General features: G+C 42.0%; 1 protein-coding gene across 6 annotated transcripts in view; it reads right to left on the bottom strand.

The window, feature by feature from the left end:
* The window catches only part of PRDM10 (PR/SET domain 10), a 230,992-nt gene that overhangs the window by 104,059 nt on the left and 102,558 nt on the right, over positions 1-24,375 (bottom strand). For 5 of the 6 annotated variants that reach the window (XM_033918444.1, XM_033918448.1, XM_033918445.1 and 2 more), the window contains 4 exons: positions 19,991-20,063; positions 14,304-14,421; positions 9,471-9,600; positions 6,884-7,105 (listed from right to left, as the gene is read on the bottom strand). In XM_033918444.1, the coding sequence (XP_033774335.1) occupies positions 6,884-7,105; positions 9,471-9,600; positions 14,304-14,421; positions 19,991-20,063 (543 nt within the window). The remainder of the gene's footprint in view (positions 1-6,883; positions 7,106-9,470; positions 9,601-14,303; positions 14,422-19,990; positions 20,064-24,375) is intronic. The other variant, XM_033918447.1, reaches the window with a different exon arrangement.

The following is a 24,375-nucleotide window of genomic DNA, read 5'->3' as shown; positions in this document are numbered from 1 at the left end:
AAGCTTTGGAACCACGGGTGCAAGGGGAGGTCCACCGATGGATCAAAAACTGGCTGGCGGACAGGAAACAGAGGGTTGGAGTAAAGGGCCATTACTCAGATTGGCAAAAGGTCACGAGCGGAGTTCCACAGGGGTCGGTGCTGGGACCGCTCCTGTTCAATATATTTATTAATGACCTGGAGGCGGGAACAAAATGTGAGGTTATTAAATTTGCGGATGACACTAAATTATACAGCAGGGTCATAACCATGGAGGACTGCGAAGACCTCCAAAAAGATCTGAGAACGCTGGAAGAGTGGGCCAAAAAGTGGCAAATGAGCTTCAACATAGGGAAATGCAAGGTAATGCATATTGGGAAAAAGAACCCGATGTTCACTTACAAGATGGGGGGATCACCGCTAGGGGTGAGCAACCTTGAAAGAGACCTGGGAGTGATGGTGGACACAACATTGAAGGCGTCGGCGCAGTGCGCCACAGCCTCAAGGAAAGCGAACAAAATGTTGGGTATCATTAAGAAAGGTATCACAACCAGGACGAAGGAAGTCATCCTGCCACTGTATCGTGCAATGGTGCGCTCGCACCTGGAGTACTGTGTCCAGTACTGGTCGCCGTACCTCAAGAAAGACATGGCGGTACTTGAGAGAGTCCAGAGAAGAGCAACTAAGCTAATAAAGGTTATGGGGGACCTCTCATATACTGACAGACTGAAAAAGCTGGGGCTTTTCTCCCTGGAAAAGCGACGACTCAGGGGAGACATGATAGAAACCTTCAAGATCATGAAGGGCATAGAAAAAGTGGACAGGGACAGATTTTTCAAACTAAGGGGAACCACAAATACAAGGGGGCACTCGGAGAAATTGAAAGGGGAAAGGTTTAGAACAAACGCCAGGAAGTTCTTTTTCACCCAGAGGGTGGTGGATACATAAGAACATAAGAACATAAGAACTGCCTTCTCCGGATCAGACCTTCGGTCCATCAAGTCCGGCGATCCGCACACGCGGAGGCCCTGCCAGGTGTACACCTGGCTTAATTTATAGTCCACCATATCCTTATATGCCTCTCTTAAGGAGATATGCATCTAGTTTGCTCTTGAAGCCTAGGACGGTCGATTCCGTCATAATCTCCTCTGGGAGGGCATTCCAGGTGTTAACCACTCTCTGAGTGAAGCAGAACTTCCTGACATTAGTCCTGAACCTGTCCCCCCTTAACTTCATTACATGTCCTCTAGTCCGTGTCAAATTGGACAATGTAAATAATCTTCTCTGCTCTATTTTGTCGATTCCTTTCAGTATTTTGAAGGTCTCGATCATATCCCCACGCAGTCTCCTTTTCTCAAGGGAGAACAATCCTAGTGTTATAAGTCTGTCCTCGTATTCCAGTTTCTCCATACCCTTCACCAGTTTTGTTGCTCGTCTCTGCACCCTCTCCAGCAGTTTTATATCCTTCTTTAGGTAGGGAGACCAATGTTGGACGCAGTATTCCAAGTGGGGTCTGACCATTGCCCTATAAAGCGGCATTATAACTTTCTCCGATCTACTCGAGATTCCTTTCTTTATCATGCCCAACATTCTATTTGCCTTCTTTGCCGCTGCCGCGCATTGTGCCGACGGCTTCAGGGTCCTATCTATCAGTACACCCAGGTCCTTTTCTTGTTCACTCTTCCCCAGAGTTGCACCTGACATTGTATACTCGTATTCCTTATTCTTATTGCCTAAATGCATTACCTTGCATTTCTCCACATTGAACTTCATCTGCCATTTCTCTGCCCATGTTTCTAACCGACACAAGTCGCTCTGGAGTTTCTCTCTATCCTCCTGCGATCTGATCGCCCGGCATAGTTTTGTATCGTCTGCAAACTTGATGATCTCACTGGATGTTCCTTCCTCCAGGTCATTGATATAAATATTAAAAAGGATCGGCCCAAGTACCGAGCCCTGGGGTACACCACTAGTCACTTTCTCCCAGTCGGAGAACTTCCCATTTATGCCCACTCTCTGCTTTCGGTTTTCCAGCCATTTGCCTATCCCTCTATGCCATGGCTTTGTAGTTTCCTGAGAAGTCTTTCGTGTGGAACTTTGTCGAACGCTTTCTGGAAGTCCAAGTATATTATGTCCACCGGCTTCCCACTATCAATTTGCTCGTTCACGGTCTCAAAAAATTGGAGTAAATTCGTCAAACATGATTTCCCTTTCCTGAATCCATGTTGACTGGGTTTCATCAAGTCGTGTGCGTCCAAGTGCCGGACTATGCTATCCTTGATCAGTGCTTCAACCATCTTGCCGGGGACAGACGTAAGACTCACAGGTCTATAGTTGCCCGGTTCCCCTCTCGATCCTTTTTTGAAAATTGGGGTGACGTTCGCTATCCTCCAGTCGTCCGGTATCTGTCCAGTTCTGATTGTCAGGTTTGCAAGTTTTTGCAATAACTCTCCGATTTCAACCTTCAATTCCTTTAAGACTCTCGGATGAATCCCATCCGGTCCAGGGGATTTGTCACTTTTAAGTTTGTCGATCTGATAGTATATCTGGTCTAAGTCCACTTCAACTGTGGTGAGGCTGTCTTCTGTTTCTCCTGCAAACACATGGAACGCACTGCCGGAGGATGTGATAGGCAGAAGTACGCTACAGGGCTTCAAAGAAGGACTGGACAGGTACCTAGAGGACAAAGGGATTGAGGGGTACAGATAGGAGTAGAGGTAAGGTTATAGGGACAGGATTAGAGGTAAATTACAAAATTAGTCAGAGACCACTGTTCAGGCAGTGGGGCTAATGGGCTGCCGCGGGAGCGGACCGCTGGGCAGGATGGACCTCTGGTCTGCCCCAGCGGAGACAACTTCTTATGTTCTTATCTTGTCACCTTATCTGTTCAACCTGTACGGTGAAAACAGCTTCAGAAAAACAAATTTGTAAGAAGAGAGTGTCGGTTTCAAAGTTGTTGGCCAAAATATAAACAACCTGCGCTAGGCAGATGAATACATGCTGTTTCTACTGAGAAAAGTCAAAGTCAAAAGTCATAACATGGGATTAGAACTGAACATAAACAGGATGAAGATCATGAACACGGAAAATGATTAAGATTTTGAGCTTGAAGGCAATAGAATAGAAGCTGTAAAGAATTTCAATCTCCTGGGCTCTTTTGTAAACAAGGAAGCAACTAGCAGGGAGGAAATACTCTGCAGAATAGCACTTGGTCGCTCTTCAATGAAGGCTCTCAAAAAGCATTCAAAGGCAAAAAAATAACACTCCAAACGAAGATCAGATTTGTCCACACACTCATTTTCTCTGTGGTCAGTTACGGAACCAGGCGAAGAAGGCAATCTGCAATCAGATGGCTGGACACAATGAAAACAACCATGGGGATGACACTGGAGGACCTTTCCAGACTAGCACAAAACTGATTTCTTTTTAGATCCGCAAGCATTAGTTGATGGCACCTAACAACAACAACAAAGCAATTGGCTGATAGAGAAATTTAAATCTCTCTGTGGCATAAAAGCACAGGAAGCAGGCCTCTTTCAATTAAAAAAATGATCTGAAACAAGGGAGCATAGGAGGAAAGTGAAAGGGGATAAACTCAGTAATCTAAGGAAATACTTATGGCCTCCCAAGGGAAGTGGTGGAGACAAGGATCCTATCTTAACTCAAGAAAGCATGAGACAAGCACAGAGAATCTCTAAAGGAAAGATTGTAAAACACCGTAATTGGTATGGATGGGCAGAAGGGGTAGGCCTTTACCTGCAGTCATTTTCCATGTTTGTATGCAACATCCCACAGAACAAATTTATTGACCTAGATCAGTGGTTCCCAAACCCTGTCCTGGGGGACCCCCAGCCAGTCGGGTTTTCAAGATATCCCTAATGAATATGCATGAGAGAGATTTGCATATAATAGAAGTGACAGGTATGCAAATCTCTCTCATGCATATTCATTAGGGATATCTTGAAAACCCGACTGGCTGGGGGTCCCCCAGGACAGGGTTTGGGAACCACTGACCTAGATAGTATATTTATTATTCTATACAAGATTAGAAAAGCCCCTCACATTAAAATATCACCTTTATGGTTCTATTGAGAGAGAAAACTAACTCATTCAACTGAGCAACTCATTCACAATTTTATTACTAGACCAACAAGCTGGTCTGTTTAAAAGACTCATTGTTGGCATCATGTCCTCCAACCTGGGCTTCCGTAGAAAAGGACAGTGCACAGGAGAACCATCTAATGGTATTGATGAGTGCTCCAAAGGAAGTATTGATGCAAGAAAGATATTCATCATAACCCAGCTCTTTCTCCTGCGACATTTTCACTAGATGTGCAGTTGTAGACAGATAAAGGTTACATTTTGTGAATGAAATGCGAGAATAACAATTTTTAGAATATTTTTCAAGACCTCTGCAGCAAGTATATCTGCCTCCACAAACTCACTATTTACATCAATCAACCTAGGACAATATATGGACATCCAATTGACACTCAAATCTAGTAACATATCCTTCTAAGCCTAGACTCAGTTAAAATTGTATTAATTTTACAATAACTTGATAATACTTGTTTATGGTAATGAAACATCTCCATCATTTATTAGCAGATGGAACGTGGGTGGGCTTTTGGTTCAGTCTTGATGACTGGGCTAAGCTATAAAGGGGCTGTGCATGAAGTAGCTAGGAACATTTATACATATTTGACAGTACTGCAGTTTATTTGATTTCTGGTGTCTTGTCAAACATGAAATAACAAATATTACCTGATTTGTTGTAAATTTAACCCTGATAATACACTTGTCTCTGTTGATACATGTCCTAGGTTACATGGAAAAACTCTTAGCACATTTAACACATGCAATCAAACTGACAAATGCACACTAATGTAAAACGAAGCCCCATGCAGAATTTTGGCAAATGTGCATGGTGGATGTGGTATCCTTAGAGAGAATAACAGTAGGCCTCAAATGGTAAACAGCTCTTCTTGGACTTGGAGAACTAAAGAAATGTAAAAAGGAATAAGGTGGTGGTGGGGGTTTCTTTGAATATTTTAATTGATGGTTGCACTCCATGGTACATTTTCTTATTTCTTTTCAAGTACAGTACTCCCCCAAAATTTCAGGAGGTTACGTTCTTGAAATGACTATGTATTGGAAAAACCGCAAATATTGGACGTGGTTTAAAGCATGAGCAACCAGTTGTCCCGCAGGAAGCACTTGCAGCCAGTGACCTAAACCTTGAGCTCTCGGCATGCCCCCCCTCCATCCTCCTCTCTGGCTCCGGCCCGCCCTCTCACCTCACACGGGGCTCAGCTGTCATTCGCGGCTCTCCTTCCATCAGGATTGGTTGGGGAGATGTGAACTTTCCAGCTATTGGCTGCTCCATAGGGAAAATCCACAAATGACTGAGTCCGCAAATTCTGAACCGCAAATTTGCGGGGGTATACGGTATGTACCTGGAAACCATTATACAGAGTTTTCAAAAATTCAATTAACTGATGGCTCTGACTTTACCATAAAATGTTTATTAATTGGTTTTGCTAAGTCAGAGCCATCAGTTAACTGAATTTTTAAAAACTCTGTATAATGGTTTCCAGGTACATACATGAAAAGAAATAAGAAAAATGTGCAATGGAGTGCAACCATTGTCTCTTTTGCCCACTTAAAAGTAACCCGTTGAATGTCTACCACAAAATGTTTATTAATTGGTTTTGCTGGCATTCAACGGGTTTTAAGTGGGCAAAAGAGATGCCTGCCTGCTTAAACCAAACTTAACGAGCCATCCCTGGATATTTAGTGACATTTAAACACATAGTGCTGCTGCCATGGCACTGTGTGGTTAATGCTAAGGCAGTCTGTGGATGGAGTCGGGGAGGTGCCAGCAGTTATGCAGGCACTAGCCAGATCTGTGCCATTGTCAGCACAACTAAGCAGGCAGGTAGGACCGCATAAAAGGCTGTCCTATCTTCCCACTTAGTTGTGCAAATGCCAGCAGTGAATATCAGCCAGCATCCATATAACATCCAAATCAGCAGCTGTCCCAAATATTCAATACTGGTGCTTGGATATGGCCCCAGTATTGAGTAGCTGAATTAGAATAAGCCCACAATGTAGGGTTACCATATTTTGCGTTGAAAAATTCCAGATGCATAGCTGTGCCCCATTCCACCCCCAGCCCCACCATGTTCTGCCCTAGTCCTGCCCCATTCCACCTCCAGCCACACACCATTCTGCCTCTACCCCTGCCAAATTCCGCCCCCAGCCCTGTCTCCAGAAAGCTTCATCTTTTTATTCCTGACCTCCGGGTCACATCTGATGGCCTCCAAGCATGTGTGGAATTGGATGCGTGTGATGACATCTGCACATGCTCAAGAGGCCCTTCAGACACGGCCAGAGTTTTCCAAAACCCAGACAAACTGCTGCATTTTGTAAAGTCTAAAAAGAGGACATGTCTGGGTTTTCCCAGATGTCTGGTAACCCTACCACAATGGTCAGTGGCTTTAAAATTGCCATGGGCTGACCAAAAAGTCCAAAGACAATTTCAATTTTAGAAAAAAACACTTATCAGGGGCAAAGCTGCTAGTTTAGACTTCTTACAGCAGTAAACTTCTGCACATTATTTCCTACACTGGCTTTTCAAGTCACTTGCTTCTTGCCAAGAATCAATTCCTATAACATTTCTCAAGCTCACCTGGATTTTATAACTACAATTCATAAGTTATTTTAGCAGGGCTTTATAATTTAAATGACCAAAGAGTGCCTAAAAGAGAATGCAACTCTCAATTTACTATTAAGAAATAACTAAGAAAATAGTATATTTATAAGTAAAAAAAAAGGGGTCAAATGCAACAGTTTCCTTAATAATTATAGAAAACCTAGTTTTATAAAGAAGGCAGAGGACTTACTCGGACACGTTTCGCTCGGCGCACATCATCAGACATTAGCACTGGGCTTTCTTCCTGTTGGTGTTGTAACACTGGAGGGCCTTCTGCTTGCTGCTCCACCGGCAAATGCATTTCCTCTACTGGGTGAGGGATTGACACCAGTGTCTGATCCTGTTGGCCCAGTCCATTCAGTGAAGCACGCCCGATGTCATCAAACTGCCCCTTGGTAAAATGCAGCAACTGCTGTTATCACAAATCCATATATAGAAACAATAAATAAAAGAGCCTACAAAAGTCTAAGTACATTATTAATGTACAACCATGTCTATCTTCTCATTACAGAACATCTCAACCCCATCACTGGGTTTCACAGACTAGATGGAAATCACTTATGAGTTTATCCCTCTGTGTGCCTTTTCTCATTAACAGTAGTTGTCTTTCTTATATCTTTGGGTACAAGTTCATCACTTCTGCAGTATACTTGAACCCTGCCAGTTCTATCAAAAACAGATGCAAATTGAAGTTTTCTGCACCATAGCACTCTGATCAAGTTTCAAGTTTATTTAAATTTGATAAAAACGCTTATAAAAATTTCTAAGCGAAGTAATAATAAAATTAGGGGAACTAGACAATTAAGGTGTGAACTGCTTCGGACCCTTTTGTGGAGAAATAAGTTAGTATTTAAACCTAAGAATAAGCTTGAATTTGCAAAGTTTAAGACCAGCGAACTAATGATCAAAATACAAAAGTAGATTTATATAATTACAAAAGTTGGATAGCTCTAAATCTAATAGATGCTGGCATTGTAATCTAGAAGTAGGGACATTTTTTATTGCCCCTGCATTAGGAATTTTTGGAATTCAATTTGGTCTCAAATAAAATGCTTATTGGAAAATCATGAGGAAATATCATATGATACTGTTCTGTTCGGTATGTCTATGAGAAAAAAAAGTCAATTATCAGCATATAATAATAAGCTTTTGATGATAATGACGGGTGTTGCTATGCAACATATTACTAACAACTGGAAAAATTATAGTAATCTCAATTATACGTTTTGGTGGAATTCCCTGTGTCATATTTACAAGATGGAAAGAGCAATTGCAATACAGAAAGGAAGTTATAAAAATTTTTTAAAGATATGGAGACCGATGGTTGATTTTTGTAGTGAATAGACATCATTTTTCTTTGATAATATACATAGGGGGTTGGGGGGATTGGAAGATAAGATGTAGCAAAATTGAAATTTTGAAGGAATATAATAGTTTTAATGATTGTATAGAAAGATGGGAGGGGGGAGGGTTTTTAATTAATTTACATATTAAGAATATAATGTATGTTGTTCAAGTGTTATATGATAGTATTTCATGTTGTTCTTTTTGTGCACTTGATGTAAGTTTGAAAAAGAATAAAGAAATTTAAAAAAAAAAAAAGTAGATTTATTATATATTTCAACCATACGAGAGACATCCGATAAAGAAGTTGCTAAACCATCCACTTTAGTAGCTTTGGTTTCCCTTCTACCTGATAAATTTTGGATAATGAAGTTGTTCTTCCAAAACAGACATAAAAGGTTTTTGGGTTTGAAAATTCAGATTTTCACAGATGTTTCACATGAGACTCAAAAGCGAAGAAGACAACTCTTGATGTTAAAACCTGGAGTTTTGCTTATAGCGGGTACCTTTTATTTAAGATACCCTTGTAAATGTGTAGTTAAATATAAATCCTTGAAATATGCATTTTTTGAACCTTCACAATTAACTGCATTTCTGTCCCTAAAGCGTCTCAAAGGGGTTTGAAGTTTTTGAACTCTAAGAAATTAAATTCTGGTTCAGATGTTGGAACTTAGGGCTCCCTTTACGAAACCACATTAGCGGCTTTATCACGCGCGACTTTTAATCACGCACTAGCCGAAAAACTACCGCCTGCTCAAGAGGAGGCAGTAGCGGCTGGCGCAGCCGGCAGTTTAGCACGCGCTATTACGCACGTTAAACCACTAACGCGGCTTCATAAAAGAAGCCCTTTGTTTTCTTTAGATTTTTGCAAATTTATTTTTCTTCGTTCTAGTAATCAAGGATCTCAACCATTATGTGGACTTGAGATGGATTAGCTTATGTATTTTCTTTTTAGATATAGATTATGTATTATTTGTTCTTAGTTAATACTTTCTTTTCTGTACAAGATTAATTCTTGATACAGATCTCCCTCTGTATTCGCGGGAGTTAGGTGCAGAGCCGACCTGCAAATAGGGAAAAATCACAAATAAGTTTTTGGGCCAGCTCTGCATTTTTTTAAAAATCCACTGGAGGGCTCATTTCATTGTTGAAGAGTCCATTTGCATGTGTATATCTATATCTATATATATATAGCTATCTCTATATTCATATATACACACATTGTATATGTCTATGTACTACATATACATGCAGAAATAGAAAATGATATATGATTTTTAACATTAAGTTAATTTTACTAAAAGATCTTTGTAGAAATTATATTCCAACACTTTTTCTGCTTTAGAACAAAACATCATAAAAGCATTCTGAAAAAGTTACACCATCTAAGATACAATCATGTCCAGATTGATAATGTATGATCCCAGCATTACCTGCGTTTCATAGTTACATTTATCCCCATTTTCACTGGTCACTTCTAGTCGCATGAATTTTGGAGGTCGACCTGGACGCCTCCCAGGTCCAAACCTCCTTTTTCCTCGACCTCGATTTTTGTTTTTCGTTCTGAAGAATACAGAACACCACCAAATTACTAAATAGGAATATGAACCTATGTCAGCTTCTTTATATATTTACCAGGTCTACAAAATAAAGAAATCAGCAGTGAATTTGAAAGATAAGACAGGACTAGAAATAGCCTATTCACAGCTATGACAAGGATATCTATTTTGAGTACAGCAGATGTTTTTATTTGGTTACGAGACACAATACTTGCTTTTTGTCTCAGATAAAGCATATCAGATTTAAACAGGCATTGAGAACTGGTCTGATGGCTCAATGGCAGTACTTCACATTAGGAAATGGAGGATATGGGTTTGATTCCACATCCCAAGTTAACTGGGACTGGGAACACTATATCTGGGGGGGGGGGAAGGAGTGCAGACATCTCAGCCAATGTGCAATATTGAAATTTAGTAGCAGGATGTAGGACCCAAGGTTCCAGCATTCCAGAAAATAACTTGATGCTTAGCCCCCCAACCTCCCCCCCTCCCCAACTAAGTAGAAAAATTCAGAGGTGGTTCCCATTCTAAATGCGGAAAAATCTGGAAAGCTTTCTTGAGTAATAAGAACATAAGAAATGCCTTCACCGAATCAGACCGAAGTCCATCCTGTCCGGCGATCCGCGCATGCGGTGGCCCATTTAAGTACACCTTTTGGGAGACCCGGATTTCCCGTATCCCTCAATATGGTTTTCAAGAAGATGTGCATCCAACTTGCGCTTGAAACCCAGAACAGTAGTCTCCGCCACAACCTCCTCTGGGAGAGCATTCCAAGCTCCAACCACTCGCAGTGAGAAACAGAACTTCCTGACGTTTGTCCTGAACCTGCTGCCACTCAGTTTCAGGCTATGACCCCGTGTCCGTTTGACTTCCGAAAATGTTAACAATGCTTCTTCATGGTCTATTTTATCAAATCCTTTTAATATTTTAAAAGTCTCTATCAAATCCCCTCGCAATCTTCTCTTCTCTAGGGTGAACAGACCCAGTTTTCCGAGACGTTCCTCGTAGCTCAAATTCTCCATACCTTTGACCAGTTTCGTGGCTCGTCTCTGCACCCTCTCCAGCAGAGTTATATCCTTCTTAAGGTATGGAGACCAGTGCTGGACACAGTACTCCAAGTGAGGTCTAACCATTGCTCTGTACAGTGGCATTATGACCTCTTCCGATCTACTCGTGATCCCCTTCTTAATCATGCCTAACATCCTGTTTGCTTTCTTCGCCGCCACGACACATTGAGCTGAAGGCTTTAGGGTTCCGTCTATCAGTACCCCCAAATCCCTTTCTTGTTCGCATTTGGCTAATGTCACCCCCAACATCTTATATTCATGTTCGTTGTTTTTCTTTCCTAGATGCATCACCTTACATTTGTCTATGTTAAAACTCATCTGCCATTTTTTCGCCCAAGTTTCCAGCTGGTTTAGATCCTTCTGGAGATCCTCGCAGTCCCTTAGAGAGCCAACCACCCAACATAGTTTTGTATCATCTGCAAACTTCGTTATATTGCATGTTGTTTCCTCTTCAAGGTCATTTATAAAAATATTAAACAAAATAGGCCCAAGAACCGAACCCTGGGGCACGCCGCTAGTCACTCTCTCCCAGTCCGAGAATTGCCCATTTATGCTCACCCTTTGCCTTCTGTTCTCTAGCCATTTGCCAATCCATCTATGCACTTCTCCTCCTATTCCATGGCTCAGTAGTTTTCTCATAAGCCTTTCATGCGGAACCTTGTCAAACACTTTCTGGAAATCCAAGTAAACTATGTCCACTGGATCTCCACTATCCAATTGTTTGTTCACCTTCTCGAAGAATTGAAGCAAATTAGTCAGACATGATTTCCCTTTCCTAAAGCCGTGTTGACTAGCCCTTATTAAGTTGTGATCTTCCAAGTGTTGTACAATGTTGTCTTTAATTAGTGCTTCAATTATCTTCCCAGGAACTAATGTGAGGCTCACAGGTCTGTAATTTCCTGGTTCACCTTTTGATCCTTTTTTGAATATTGGTATGACGTTTGCTATCCTCCAGTCCTCTGGTATTTGCCCGGTTCTAATTGACATGTTAGCTAAGGATTGCAATAGTTCGCCAATTTCTACCTTAAGTTCCTTTAATACTCTCGGGTGAATTCCATCCGGTCCAAGGGATTTGTCACTTTTTAGTTTATCAATCTGAAAGTATATCATGTCCAACTCCACATTTACTGTTGTGAGGTTTTCCTCTATGTCTCCGGTGAATATCTTCCCTATGTCTGGCATTGCTGTTGTGTCCTCCTTTGTGAAGACAGAGGCAAAGAATGCATTTAACTTATCGGCAACTTGTTTGTCTTCTTTGATTGACCCTTTCCTTCCTTGGTCATCGAGAGGGCCCACTGCCTCTCTTGTTGATTTCCTTCCTTTTATGTATCTAAAAAAAGGGCTTGAAGTTTTTGGCTTCTTGCGCTATCTTTTCTTCATAGACTTTTTTGGCATCTCTTACCACTTTATGGCACTTTTTCTGATCGATTTTGTGACAGTTCCAGGCCTCCTCCTTTTTTTCCCGTTTCCATTTTTTAAACGAGTTCCTCTTTTCCCTTACTGCGTCCTTAACCTCTTTGGATAACCAAGCTGGTTCTCCTTTTTTCTTCTTTCACCTTCCTTTGGCTATCTTTGGTATGTGGATATTCTGTGCTTCTGTGATGGTGTTTTTCAGTAGAGACCATGCTTGCTCAACTGTTTGGATTTCTGCTTTGCCCTTCTTGAGCCGTTTTCTAACCATGGTTCTCATACTATCGTAATTCCCTTTTTTGAAGTTAAAGGTCGTGGCTTTAGTCTTGATTGGTTTCCCCCTTCCAGTGCCAATGGTAAATTGGATCATATTGTGATCACTTGTCCTCAGCGGGGCCGTAACTTCTACATCTGCTGTCCTCCCAGTAATGCCATTTATGACCAAGTCTAGGATTGCGTTTCCTCTTGTCGGTTCTCTTAACATTTGTTCAAGGAAGCAATCTCCTATCAATTCTAGGAATTTTATCTCCCTGCCGCAGCTTGACGTTCCTAATTTCCAGTTTATCCCCGGAAAGTTGAAGTCTCCCATGATCATTACATTTCCTGATCTACATCTACGGTTAATTTCCTCCATCAATTCTTTGTCTGTTTCCTCTATTTGTCCCGGGGGTCGATAATAGAGGCCAATTCGTATGTCCGCTTCTTTTTGTCCAGGAATCTTCATCCAGAGGGACTCTAGTTTATCATTAGCTTCTGTTTCTCCAACCCTAACAGACTCAATTTCCTCATGGACATACAGGGCAATACCTCCCCCTTTTTGCCCAATCCTATCTCTTCTGTATAGTTTATAACCTTGCAATGCTGTGTCCCATACATTTTCTTCATTCCACCATGTTTCTGTTATTCCTATGATATCCAGTTGTTTTCTTTTTGCTAATTCTTCCAGTTCGTCCATTTTGTTTCCTAAGCTTCTCGCATTCGCGTACATACATTTAAGTTCTGTTCTAATTTGTGCTAATTTCTTGGATTTAGTGGTCATCACATCCTTTTTCGTGACCATTTGATCAGTTTCATTGCCACATGTAGTATCGTCATGTTCTTGCCCCATAGCTACTCGGTTGGTTGAAGTGTCTTCCTCGGGATATCCTGATTGGGTTATGTTACTGTATTGGTTTTGGGGTGGGGGGAGTGCATGGATACTGGTCATCTTTCTCATTCATAGCATTAGGTTTCCAAGTTTTATTAAAACTTGATATACCACATTTTGCGGGGCATCTATGTGGTTTACAATATTACCTAAAAGATACTGAATCGGGGAAGAAAGCTAGAATGAGAAAGGGCTAATAGGAAGGTAGAACTACAATGATTGATAGGACAGAGAAGGCAGGGATAGATAGGTAGGTGGGCAAGCTGTGGCTATACAAAACAACTCCCCAGAGGCAAGGCAGATAGGGTGGAAAAGGGGGGGAGGGAAGAGAACTTATAAAGGGCCAGATGCTGTCGCTAAACCGTTTACCAATGGTTCAGCCTGTACGCATTTTAGTGGCAGATTATCAAACTGAATTATCTCTGTCAACAGCAAACTTTCTAGCAGTCTCCGACAATGACATGCAAATGGACTCTTCAACAATGAAATGAGCCCTCCAGTGGATTCTTAAAAAAATGCTGAGCCATTGTTGGCTTTTGGCGACAAAAATAAGGGACTGGTCCAGGGGTGCCAGTCAGTGTCAGAAACTGCTAGAAAGCCTGTGTTGAGATGCAACGGGAGAGATGCCCAGGGTGGGAAAGGCCCATTTTCGATGACGCAGGCCAGCTGGTAGGAGGGAGTCTGCGTCCCTCTGTGCATCTATTTGGAGGGAAGGGGGAGGTGGGGGGAGGTGGGGGGAGGTGTTCCATGGCGGGGGAGGGGGGGTCACTTGCCATGTTTTTTTTAAGAATGACTTTTTGAAATTGTTATAGTAGCGTCCATGACAGCTGACCATCGGATTTTACCATGAACATTTGAGAATCTTCCCTTATGAATGTATCCCAGAAGCCTCCCACTGTTTGTCACAGCATGGTTTGTAGGTTAAGAACAGACCTTCTTTCTCCTTTTTATGTAGAACTGTACAACTATTTACTGAACTCAGATGCAGTCCTAGTCATTAATGATTTATGGAACATGTGAAGAAAAAATTCCCTTCTGAAGTTATGCCACTTGATTTCAGCAGATTCTGACAACTGGGATTACCTGCTAAAGATGTCCAGCTTTTCATCATGCAGGTTGAGGTGCTGCTGGAGCTGCTCAGAGCTCATGAAACGCCGATTGCATTCATAACAGGGCCAGTTCTTCTCTTGCTCTCGAAGAACTGCCAGACACACAGATAAAAAAAATTAGATCCCCTCTTGTGTTTCCTAGATGTCCAGATCAACTAAACACATTCTTTTCTATAACACCCAGTGTCTTTTGCTTCATTTCAACTTGCTAATTTCCTGATCTGTAAGTGCAAAATACCGATTGGAATGAATTGTACATCATTTCACAAGCCTTCACTTGATTTAACAGCTTGATAATTTGCTTGGATTTGCTCCCTCTAACTTAATGTAGAAACAATCAAAAGTCTAATTGCTTTCTACAAGGTCTGAGATTAGTTCTGTTCTGCTTCTTCATCTGACCTATTCACTTGCAGCAAGAGAAGAAAAAAAATCACTATTATCATCATTATTTATTTGACATTTTAAAGGGGACAAAAAGACTCAGAGCTACTGAAAGGATGTCATGTGTCCACCCTATCATGGCCAACAAGTAGTTAAACTAGTCATCACTTTATTATGTAGAGTAAAGGATGGCTAAACAAAAGTGTTGGGTTTGGGCTCCTGTACATACATTTTTGAGAATTTTATCATACTATTCCATACGATGCTCAAGGCAACTTATATCTTATTAAATTTCAGATTCAATAACTCTTTTTCAAACGAGCACCTAAGTCAACAAGGAAGCAACTTGCCCAAGATTACATGATTTCAGAGAGGCAGTGAGACTCAGACATCCCAAATACTGCATCATGTAGAAGCAGGGAGATCCTGGATTCTCTATAAGAGAACCATTTCAGCAGCCAGTAATAGCATACCCATAAAAGAGGTAATCTTGCACAAGGCACTTGCAAAAGATTAAGCTGTTTCTGATGTGCTAGTGGATGATCATCTGAAATCCAATGACCATCAACTGACAGTATTCTAGTACAGGCAGTGATGGTTCTTTCAAAGCCAAGGATATCAGACTTAAAAAAAAAAAAAAAAATGGGGCAAATATGGGTTATGGTTTATTACAAATTTGTTCTAAACTAAACTAAACTAAACCTTGGGTTTGTATACCGCACCATCTCCATAGTTGTGGAGCTCGGCACGGTTTACAGGAATTGTAATGAGAAAGGAACTCCAAGGAAGGGCTAGATGAAGATCAGAGGGGAGAAGAATGTTAGAGGGCTAGGATGTCAGAAGAGGGAGGAGTGTTAGGTTTTGGAGAAGAGCCAGGTTTTCAGATGTTTACGGAAGGGTTGAAGAGCACTCAGGTTTAGAAGAGGGGAGGTAAGGTTGTTCCAGAGCTCGATGAATCTGAAGGAGAGGGAAGTCCCCAGTTTTCCTGGGTGGGAAATGCCTTTTAATGAGGGGAAGGATAATTTCAATTTTTGGGTAGATTTGGTGGTATTAAGATTTGAGAAATTCCAAGAAAGTGGAATTAAAGGAGGAAGGATGCCGTGGAGGATCTTGAAAGTTAGGCAGATGCATTTGAAGTGAACTCTGGAAATTATCAGGAGCCAATGAAGCTTGGAAAGGAGCGGTGAGACGTGATCGAATTTACTTTTTGCAAAGATAAGCTTGGCCGCGGCATTTTGGATCCATTGGAGTCTGTGAAGGTTTTTCTTTGTTAGGCTTATGAAGATAGAATTGCAGTAGTCCAGTCTGGAGAGGATGATGGATTGGACGAGAACGGCAAAATGTTTTTGGTGGAAGCAAGATCTTACTTTCCTCAGCATGTGTAGGCTGAAGTAGCATTTTTTTTACCAGGGAGTTGAGGTGGTCATTGAAGGACAATGTAGAGTCAATGATGACGCCCAGGACCTTGCTGGAGAATTCGAGCTGCAGAGTGGAGCCAGAGGGCAGTGGGATTGAGGTGGGTAGCTGAGCTAAATTTGGGCCAAGCCAGAGTAGTTTAGTCTTGGATTCATTCAATTTCATTTGGACGGTGTGGGCCCAGGATTGGAGGTTCAAGATACAAGAGGATATGTTCTCTGAGAGATTAGTGAGGTTCGAGTCGGTCTCGAGAAGGACGAGGATGTCATCAGCATAGGTGTATATTGTTTCAAGGGGGGATAGATGGAGGAGTTTTAGAGAGGTCATATAAATGTTGAAAAGGATAGGAGATAAAGGTGATCCTTGCGGGACTCCACAGATTGGTATCCAGGGGGAGGATGAGGTGCCATTCCTGTTGACAATGTAGGATCGGGAGCAGAGGAATTTTGAGAACCAATCAAGGACTGTAGAGGTGATGCCGATCTCGGAGAGTTGGTAGATTAGAATATCGTGGTGAACAACGTCGAAAGCGGCAGAAAGATCGAATTGCAGGAGGATGGCGAACTTGTTGCGGGAGTGAAGTTGTTGAACCTTGGAGATTAGGGAGGTCAGTAGGGATTCGGTGCTGAAATTGGGGCGAAAGCCATATTGGTAAGGTAGGAGAATGGAAAATTTCTCTAAATAGGATGAGAGTTGGGTCGATATGATGGTCTCGAGCAACTTAGTTAGGAGAGGGATATTTGCTATTGGGCGATAGCTGGATGGTGTGGAAGGGTCGAGGTCGGGTTTTTTCACTAGAGGGGTTAAGGCGATATGGCCCATTTCTGGGGAGAAGAGGCCCGAATGTAGGGCGGAGTTTAGGAGTTTGGTAATGGAAGAGATGGCCTGAGTGGGTATTTCCTGATTAATTTGTTGATTGGGTGACCTAAGAGTTGAATCAGGGAAGATTGCTGGATATAATCACTCTGATATTTGTCCCAATAGCCATGAGCAGAATTAAGCCTAAATATTTACTGCTAGCACCTATCTGGATAACAACATTGAACAGCTGCATATTCAGTTATCCAGGTACAACTGTATCTAGATAGCTAACCAGGCATAGTTAGGACCACATAATGAATTCAATTCTATAAATGGCATCCAAAATTGGGCACTCAAAAAAATGCACTATTCTATAAACAGTGCTCCAAGTTGAGTGCCATTTAATGAATAGTGTTTAACATTGGGATCTGCACCCAATTTTGGGTGTGAGGATTTATACCAACTGAACCCAGGTGTAAATCCCTATACTTAAACTAGACATAGATCCCCCCAATTCTGTAACACAGAGCCCAAGCCCCCCTCCACGGCCATGCCTTTTCAGATCCATGCAGAAAAATCTACATGCACATCTTTATAGAATAAGGTTATGGATACACGATAAACCAGAAGAGAAAAAAAAAAAAAAGAGTACAGTGGTACCTTGGATTACGAGCATAATCCGTTCCAGGAGCATGCTCGTAATCCAAAATGCTCGTTTATCAAAGCGAGTTTCCCCATAGGAAATAATGGAAACTTACTTTGATAGGTTCCCACCCTCCACCCCCCCGAGGCCAGCAGCGCTGCTCCCCCTCCCACGAGAACCAGCATTGCTCCCCCCGAAGGCCCCCCCCACGAACCGGCACCCTCCCCCTCACGATCCGGCACCCCCCGCCGCCATCTCGAGAGAACGTGAACTCTCAGGCCTTGAGCATGCACACATGCTTAAGGCCCAGCACAGGAAGCAGATCTTCGGGCACCGGCAGGACATGCTGGTGCCGGTGCCGGTGCGGAGGCTACATTGAAGTAAGAAGAGGGTTCGGGTGGGTTGGGGGACCTCAGGTAGCGGGGGCGGGGGGTGCCCGATGGCGGCGGGGGGGTGCCGGAACGCGGGGGGGGAGGGTGCCGGTTCACGGGGGGGGGAGGCGCTCGCAAATCGAGGCGCGCTCAGTTTCCGAGGCACCGATTTTGCAAATGTTTTGCTCGTCTTGCAAAACACTCGCAAACCGGTGCACTCGTAAACCGAGGTACCACTGTACTGGGGAAATTGGAGTTTATCTGGTATTTGTTCACTAAACATTTATTTTATCCCCCCTTTTACAAAACCGTGCTACTGTTTTTAGCGTGGTCATGGCGGTAACAGCTCTGACACTCACAGAATTCCCATGAGCATCAGAGATGTAAACGTCACAGCTGGCCCTAAAAACCATGCTACGGTTTTATAAAGGGGGGGTTAATTGCATTTGGATGTTTTATCAGTATTTATCAGTTAAAATAAAAAAAAACAAAAGCCCTACTTATAGGGCAAACATGGCCTACTCCCATTATGCCCTCCTGAGCAAGCTTGAATTTTGTCACTGTTTTGGTTCCTTTAACCTTTTCTGTCCACTTAGTGAAAAGTATTTCAAGTTTTCCTCTCATAGCTTTCTCCCTCCAGTTAGTTTTACTAATTATGAGTATATACTGTACTTACTACTGCATATGTTATGCTAATTACATTACATTACATTACATTAGGGATTTCTATTCCGCCATTACCTTGCGGTTCAAGGCGGATTACAAAAGGTTAATTTAAAAAAGCAGAGTTACAATGATTAGCTAGAGAGGTAAGTTGTAGATCTTATAAACATTTAACGTGTTGTTGTGGGTGAGGTGGTTTGTAAAAGAATTAAAAGGTGGTCACAGTGGAGGTTTTTTTGTTATTATTAGTGCGGTAATGGGTAGATCTAATGTCAGTTTTAGAGTTACTAAGAGGTCGTGATGTTATTGCTGCTTCAGGAATTTCTTGAAAAGTATGGTTTTTATTTCTTTTCTGAACGTCCTATAGTCTGGGGTGGTCATCAGAAGGTTGGAGATTTGGTTGTCCAGTCTTGCGGCTCGAGTGGCTAGGAGGCCGTCGTGTAGTTTTGTTCTTTTGAATTCCTTGATTGGGGGGGGTATGAATGGGGAGTGCGTTTTTCTGTGTCTGGTAGTGGGTGCTTGGATGAGGCGATTGTTCAAGTATGATGGGCTGTCTCCGTGTAGGGTTTTAAATAATATGCAGTAGAATTTGAATTGGATTCATAATCAAAGACTATAATGTATCCTAATATAAAAAATGCTGTGATCTGTACAGCACTGTGTACATGTACAATCACTATAAAATGATAAGTAGCAACAGTAATGTAGCATTTTTAGGTTTTGAAACATTTTTAGGTTTTGAAAAGTCATTTGATATGATATGGAAGCAAAATTTGGAAGTTGCCCCTTATCTGGGAATAGCACAGAATTGTCCAATTACACACAAACAGCATAACCACTTAAATTACTTTTTAGAATTCAGAAAAACCCACCGAGACTTGTTAATAGAAAAATGCAAATACTGTATTTTTTGCTCCATAAGACGCACTTTTTTTCCACCCAAAAGTGGATGGAAATGTCGGTGCGTCTTATGCAGCGAAGATACCCCATCGTACCTTTTTAAATGCCCCGTTATTGGGGGTACGCAGGCTGACTGCCGCCCACCCCCCGCCACTTCTCCCCGCCCACCTGCCTTCCTGTCACTATTGCCGCTGCTCCCTGCTCGTCGCCACTGAGCCATAACTCCAGGAAGAGAAGGGCCAGCATGTAGCGACTGCACGTCGCCAGCCCACAAGCCTTCCCCCGTCAGTTCCTACTCTAAATCTAGGGTGCGTCTTATGGTCAGGTGCATCTTATGGAGCGAAAAATATGGTAGATGCCAGTTTTCAAACAAATGGAAATTAAGGACCACATATGCAGCCAATTGTTTGGAACAAGATGAATTGCCAGTAACCCTCCCATTAGCCCTGAATTTTCATCAAGATGAGGGGAAATAACAAAATGCACCTCTCTTTTCCTCTTCTGAGATGTCATGTACCTTCTTGTTAACGTGTTCTGCGTAGGAGGCTGCATACCACACCTGAAAACAGAAACACCGCTCAGAAATAGGCTGAAGTGAACAAAATGTACCAGTTTTTTTAATGTGCCACATGTATATCTGAACAAAATCTGTGAACTGCTTGCTCCTCTCTCCACCAGCTCATCTATAAAACATACTCACTTCGGTATAAAAAAAGACTTACATCCCTAAAAATTAAATAGTTTACTAGACTTGTATTTTGAATTTTCACTTCCAAGCCACATAGTGATGTGAAGAAATGTATGTGTAGCACCTAGGTACCTTTTGTCTGCAAACCCCAGGTGGGTGGGTAAAGAATCTCTGCTTTCCTCCTTCACCTAGGAGTCATGTGGGAACTGTGGTGGTGGTGGTGAGGTTAGGAGAGGGAAGATCACTTCCAGAGATCTATGGTTGTAGATGTACCTCAGATAAATCTAAAGCAGGCCTCTTACTAATCATTCAAGGAAGCCCAATGTACAAAACCAGGGCTTGATTGAACAACGTATGGAAAGCCATTTGGAACATGTCTCATCTTTTCAAGTCTCATATGTCTGTATGTGTATGTATGTATGATTTTTTATTTTTTTTAGCCATACCAAATTTTGATCCATTCTACTACATTTTAGGAAAGTTATTTTGTCTCCAGACAAATGGACAGAAAGACATTTTCTACTCTTTAGTATAATTTCTTTCCAACATCTGTTGTGTTGGAAGAGTTTTTGAAGGAAAATAATTAAGCAAGTAGTCTACACACAAATTGAAACAGATTCGGTCTGCTTCCTTGAGGCAGAATGTTCTTCTCTCATCTCCTACTATATCAATCTTCTCTTTTTTTTTCTATCTTCAGGCTCACTGAATCTCCCCCTTTATGTCATATTTTCTTGGAACTACAGAAACCTGCAAAGATATTCTCTTCAAATACAAGTAGACTCTGCATTCTTTACAGACTCAAGTCATTTCTCATTCCTTTAGACTCAAGAGGTTCCTATGGAATCTATATGAACAGACCCAAATGTATCTTTCTTCAAAGAAACAGAGAAACATAATGGCAGATAAAGGCCAAATGGCCCATCCAATCTGTTCATCCACAGCATCCACTATCTTCTTCTCTCCCTAAGAGATCCCATGTGCCTGTTCTACACTTTCTTGAATTTAGATACAGTTTTTGTCTCCACCACTTTTACCAGGAGACTATTCTAAGCATTTACCACCCTTTCTATAAAAATGTATTTCCTTAGATTACTCCTGAGCCTATCACCTCTTAACCTCATTCTATGCCCTCTCATTCTGGAGTTTCCTTTCAACTGAAAGAGACTTGCCTCATGTGTATTTATGCCACATAGGTATTTAAATGTCTCTCAAGAAATAACTTATTGTTAAGAATTTTATCTTCTTACACAATTATGTTACCAGCCAGCGGTGGATGTGCCCTCAAGAAATGCACATTTAACAATATTGTGGAGAAAAAGCCTCAAGTTTTAATAACTGAAAACGGAAACCCATAATGGATTACTAGCCACTCACTTTATTATCAAAGGCAAAAAACTCCACTAAACAAAAATGTAGCTTTCAAACAGGGAACCAAGTTCACCACTGTGCACATGGAAAAGTAAAACAACTGCCACTTAGCTTAAAGCACTGGCATCTTCATTCTCATCACATTGTTTTACTCTAAACAGTCTTTCAGGCTGATCCAAACACCTTTGCTGTTACTCTCTCCAACAAGGTACTTGTTTCGCCATACTATGGCTGCGTCAGGGAGAAATTTTAAGTTTTCAATTCAGGCTCTTATCCCAACCTCTCTCATATCTCCCCTCTCTACCGCCTTTCCTCCAAAGTACACATATTTAGATCTTTAAGTCTGTCTCCATGTGCCTTGTGACAAAGACCACTGACCATTTTAGTAGCCTTTTTTGAACCGACTCCGTCCTATTTATATCTGTTTGAAGGTGCGGTCTCCAGAAAAGTACACAATATTCTAAAAAAGGTCTCATCAGTCTTATATAGAGGCATAAATACCTCTTTTTTCCTACTGGTCATACCTTTCCCTATGCACCCTAGCATCCTTCTACCTTCTAGCTTTCGCTGTCACTTTTTCAACCTGTTTGGCCACCTTAAGATCATCACATAAGTTTCAAGTTTTATTTAAAATTTGATATACACACATTGTCAGTATTTCAAAGCGTATTACAAATCTAAAAAGAGGAGAGTAATAATTTACATGTACAAATTTTGGACAAACTTATAAATAATATAACTGATGCAAAATGAAAAGGGGAGGAACTACAAATGTTATAGTAAAGAGAGGACAAACAAATAAGGAAAGCACAGAAGGGCGAGTAAAAAGAAGTTGAAGAACATCCAAGAAGGGGCATAATCATTGAGGCAAATAATAATAGTCTCACAATATCACTTTTGCACATCCTCCTATCACTAATATATCTGAAAAATGTCTCGGCAACAGTGGCCAATCCAACTACTAGTGACCTGGATTGGCCACCGTGAGAATGGGTTACTGGGCTTGATGGACCATTGGTCTGACCCAGTAAGGCTATTCTTATGTTCTTATACTAAACCACACCATGCAGTGATCATTGGATGCCAGATGATCACCCACTGTAATATCAGAACCACTTTCCCTGTTTGTAGGCATTAAAGGGCAGATTCTCAAAACTAAAATCTGCCTTTAAAGTGCCCCCTTAGCCTATTCACTCTGGCCAGTAGGCCCACCTCTTCAAAATAACGACCTTCCTGGCATACGCTGGAGAGGGGCATAAGGCCCCTCCAATGGGCTATCGAAGGCACGGGGGAGGGGGGTTGTACGGGGGTGTTGTGTGGCGGCAGGAGGGAGTGGGCATTTCTCTCGCTGCCGGGGGGAGGTCAGGTGGGGGGTTGCTTGACTTTTGCAGTAGGAGGGAGTGGGCATCTCTCCTGCTGTAGGGGGTGTCATAAGGACATTACTTGTCGGCAGGAAATGAGCATCTCTCCCACTGCCGAGGGGTGTCGGGGGGGAAGGTTGTTTGGTGGCAGGAGCAACACCTCTCCTGCTGCCAGGGGGGATGTCAGGTTGCTTGATTTCAGCGGCAGGAGTGGGCATCTCTCTCGCTGCCATGGGGGAGGGTTGCTTGACTTCGGCGGTGGCGGTGGGAGAGAGGGGTGCCTTTATTCTGTGCATGTGCCAATTGCTATCACCAGCAATGGGCACATGAAAATTTAGCAAACCTTTGCTACTCTCCACAATCTCATTTGCATGCACGTTTTTTGGAGAATGACTTGCCTTTTTGAAATCGCTACAATAATGGCTGTGACAGCGGCCCATTAGTTTTTAATGTGAAGTTTTGAAAATCTAGCCCTGTCCAGTATGACCCCATCTCATATGGGTTCCATTACCAACTGTTGGAACAGTTCTCCTTGTAAAGAATCCAGGATCCCCCTACTTCTAGAAGACCCTGCAATAGAGTTACCCCCAATCAACATGAGGCATATTAAAACCTCCTATTAGTAGTACTTCACCTTTTACAGCTTTGAATGTTTTGAATGTCTTCAACTAAATTTCTGTCCACTTCTTCCATCTGTGGAGGCCTGTATATCACAACAATATAGATATATTTTCCATTCCCTCTTTCCAGTTTGACCCACAATGCCTCTTCCTTACCTTGTAAATCTTGCATCTGTGTGGCTACCATTCTTCCTCCTTCTCTTCTTACCCTGTCTTTCTTGATCAGATTATAGCCCGGTATAACTATATCCCAGTCATGGCTCTAAATCCAACTCCACCTCTTCCATCACAGCCTCTAGATTAAGAACCTTGTTTGCCATACTTCGAATATTATTATTTATTGCTTGCCAGACAATGCCCCTTTTTCTCATTTGTGTAAAGGTATTTATTGATTCATTTACCTGAGAGCTTATACTTACCTGGGGGTTTTGATCACCCTGCCCCAACGCTTCTAGTTTAAAGCTCATTCAGCCATTAAGGGATGTAAAGAACAAACCCCATAAAATCTAAGATACTCTTTTCCTGCAGTCCATAAGTTGTCTTGGTTCTCACAACTCTGAAAATTAATGAGCACCACTTCTCAGCTCTGATTTCTCAAAAAAAGGATTTCAGAGTTAAAAAAGCTTCCTAAAATGCCAGTCACCTTAGCTGCAGTTTAAGCCTCTGGGCCCAAGGACTACTCTCTAAGGAGCAGCTCACTCCTCAAGCTCTGGCTATTCTCAGGGAAAGGGGGAAAAAACCCTCCTATTTGTATCCATAACTGATTTGGTACTTAAGGCCCAACTCCAAGAAGTCACAGTCCTATATTCTTGAGCACAGACAATCTGCTGAAGA

This window comes from Geotrypetes seraphini, chromosome 13, assembly GCF_902459505.1.
Source record: "Geotrypetes seraphini chromosome 13, aGeoSer1.1, whole genome shotgun sequence".
NCBI lineage: Eukaryota > Metazoa > Chordata > Amphibia > Gymnophiona > Dermophiidae > Geotrypetes > Geotrypetes seraphini.
This window is presented reverse-complemented; position numbering and strand designations above follow the sequence as displayed.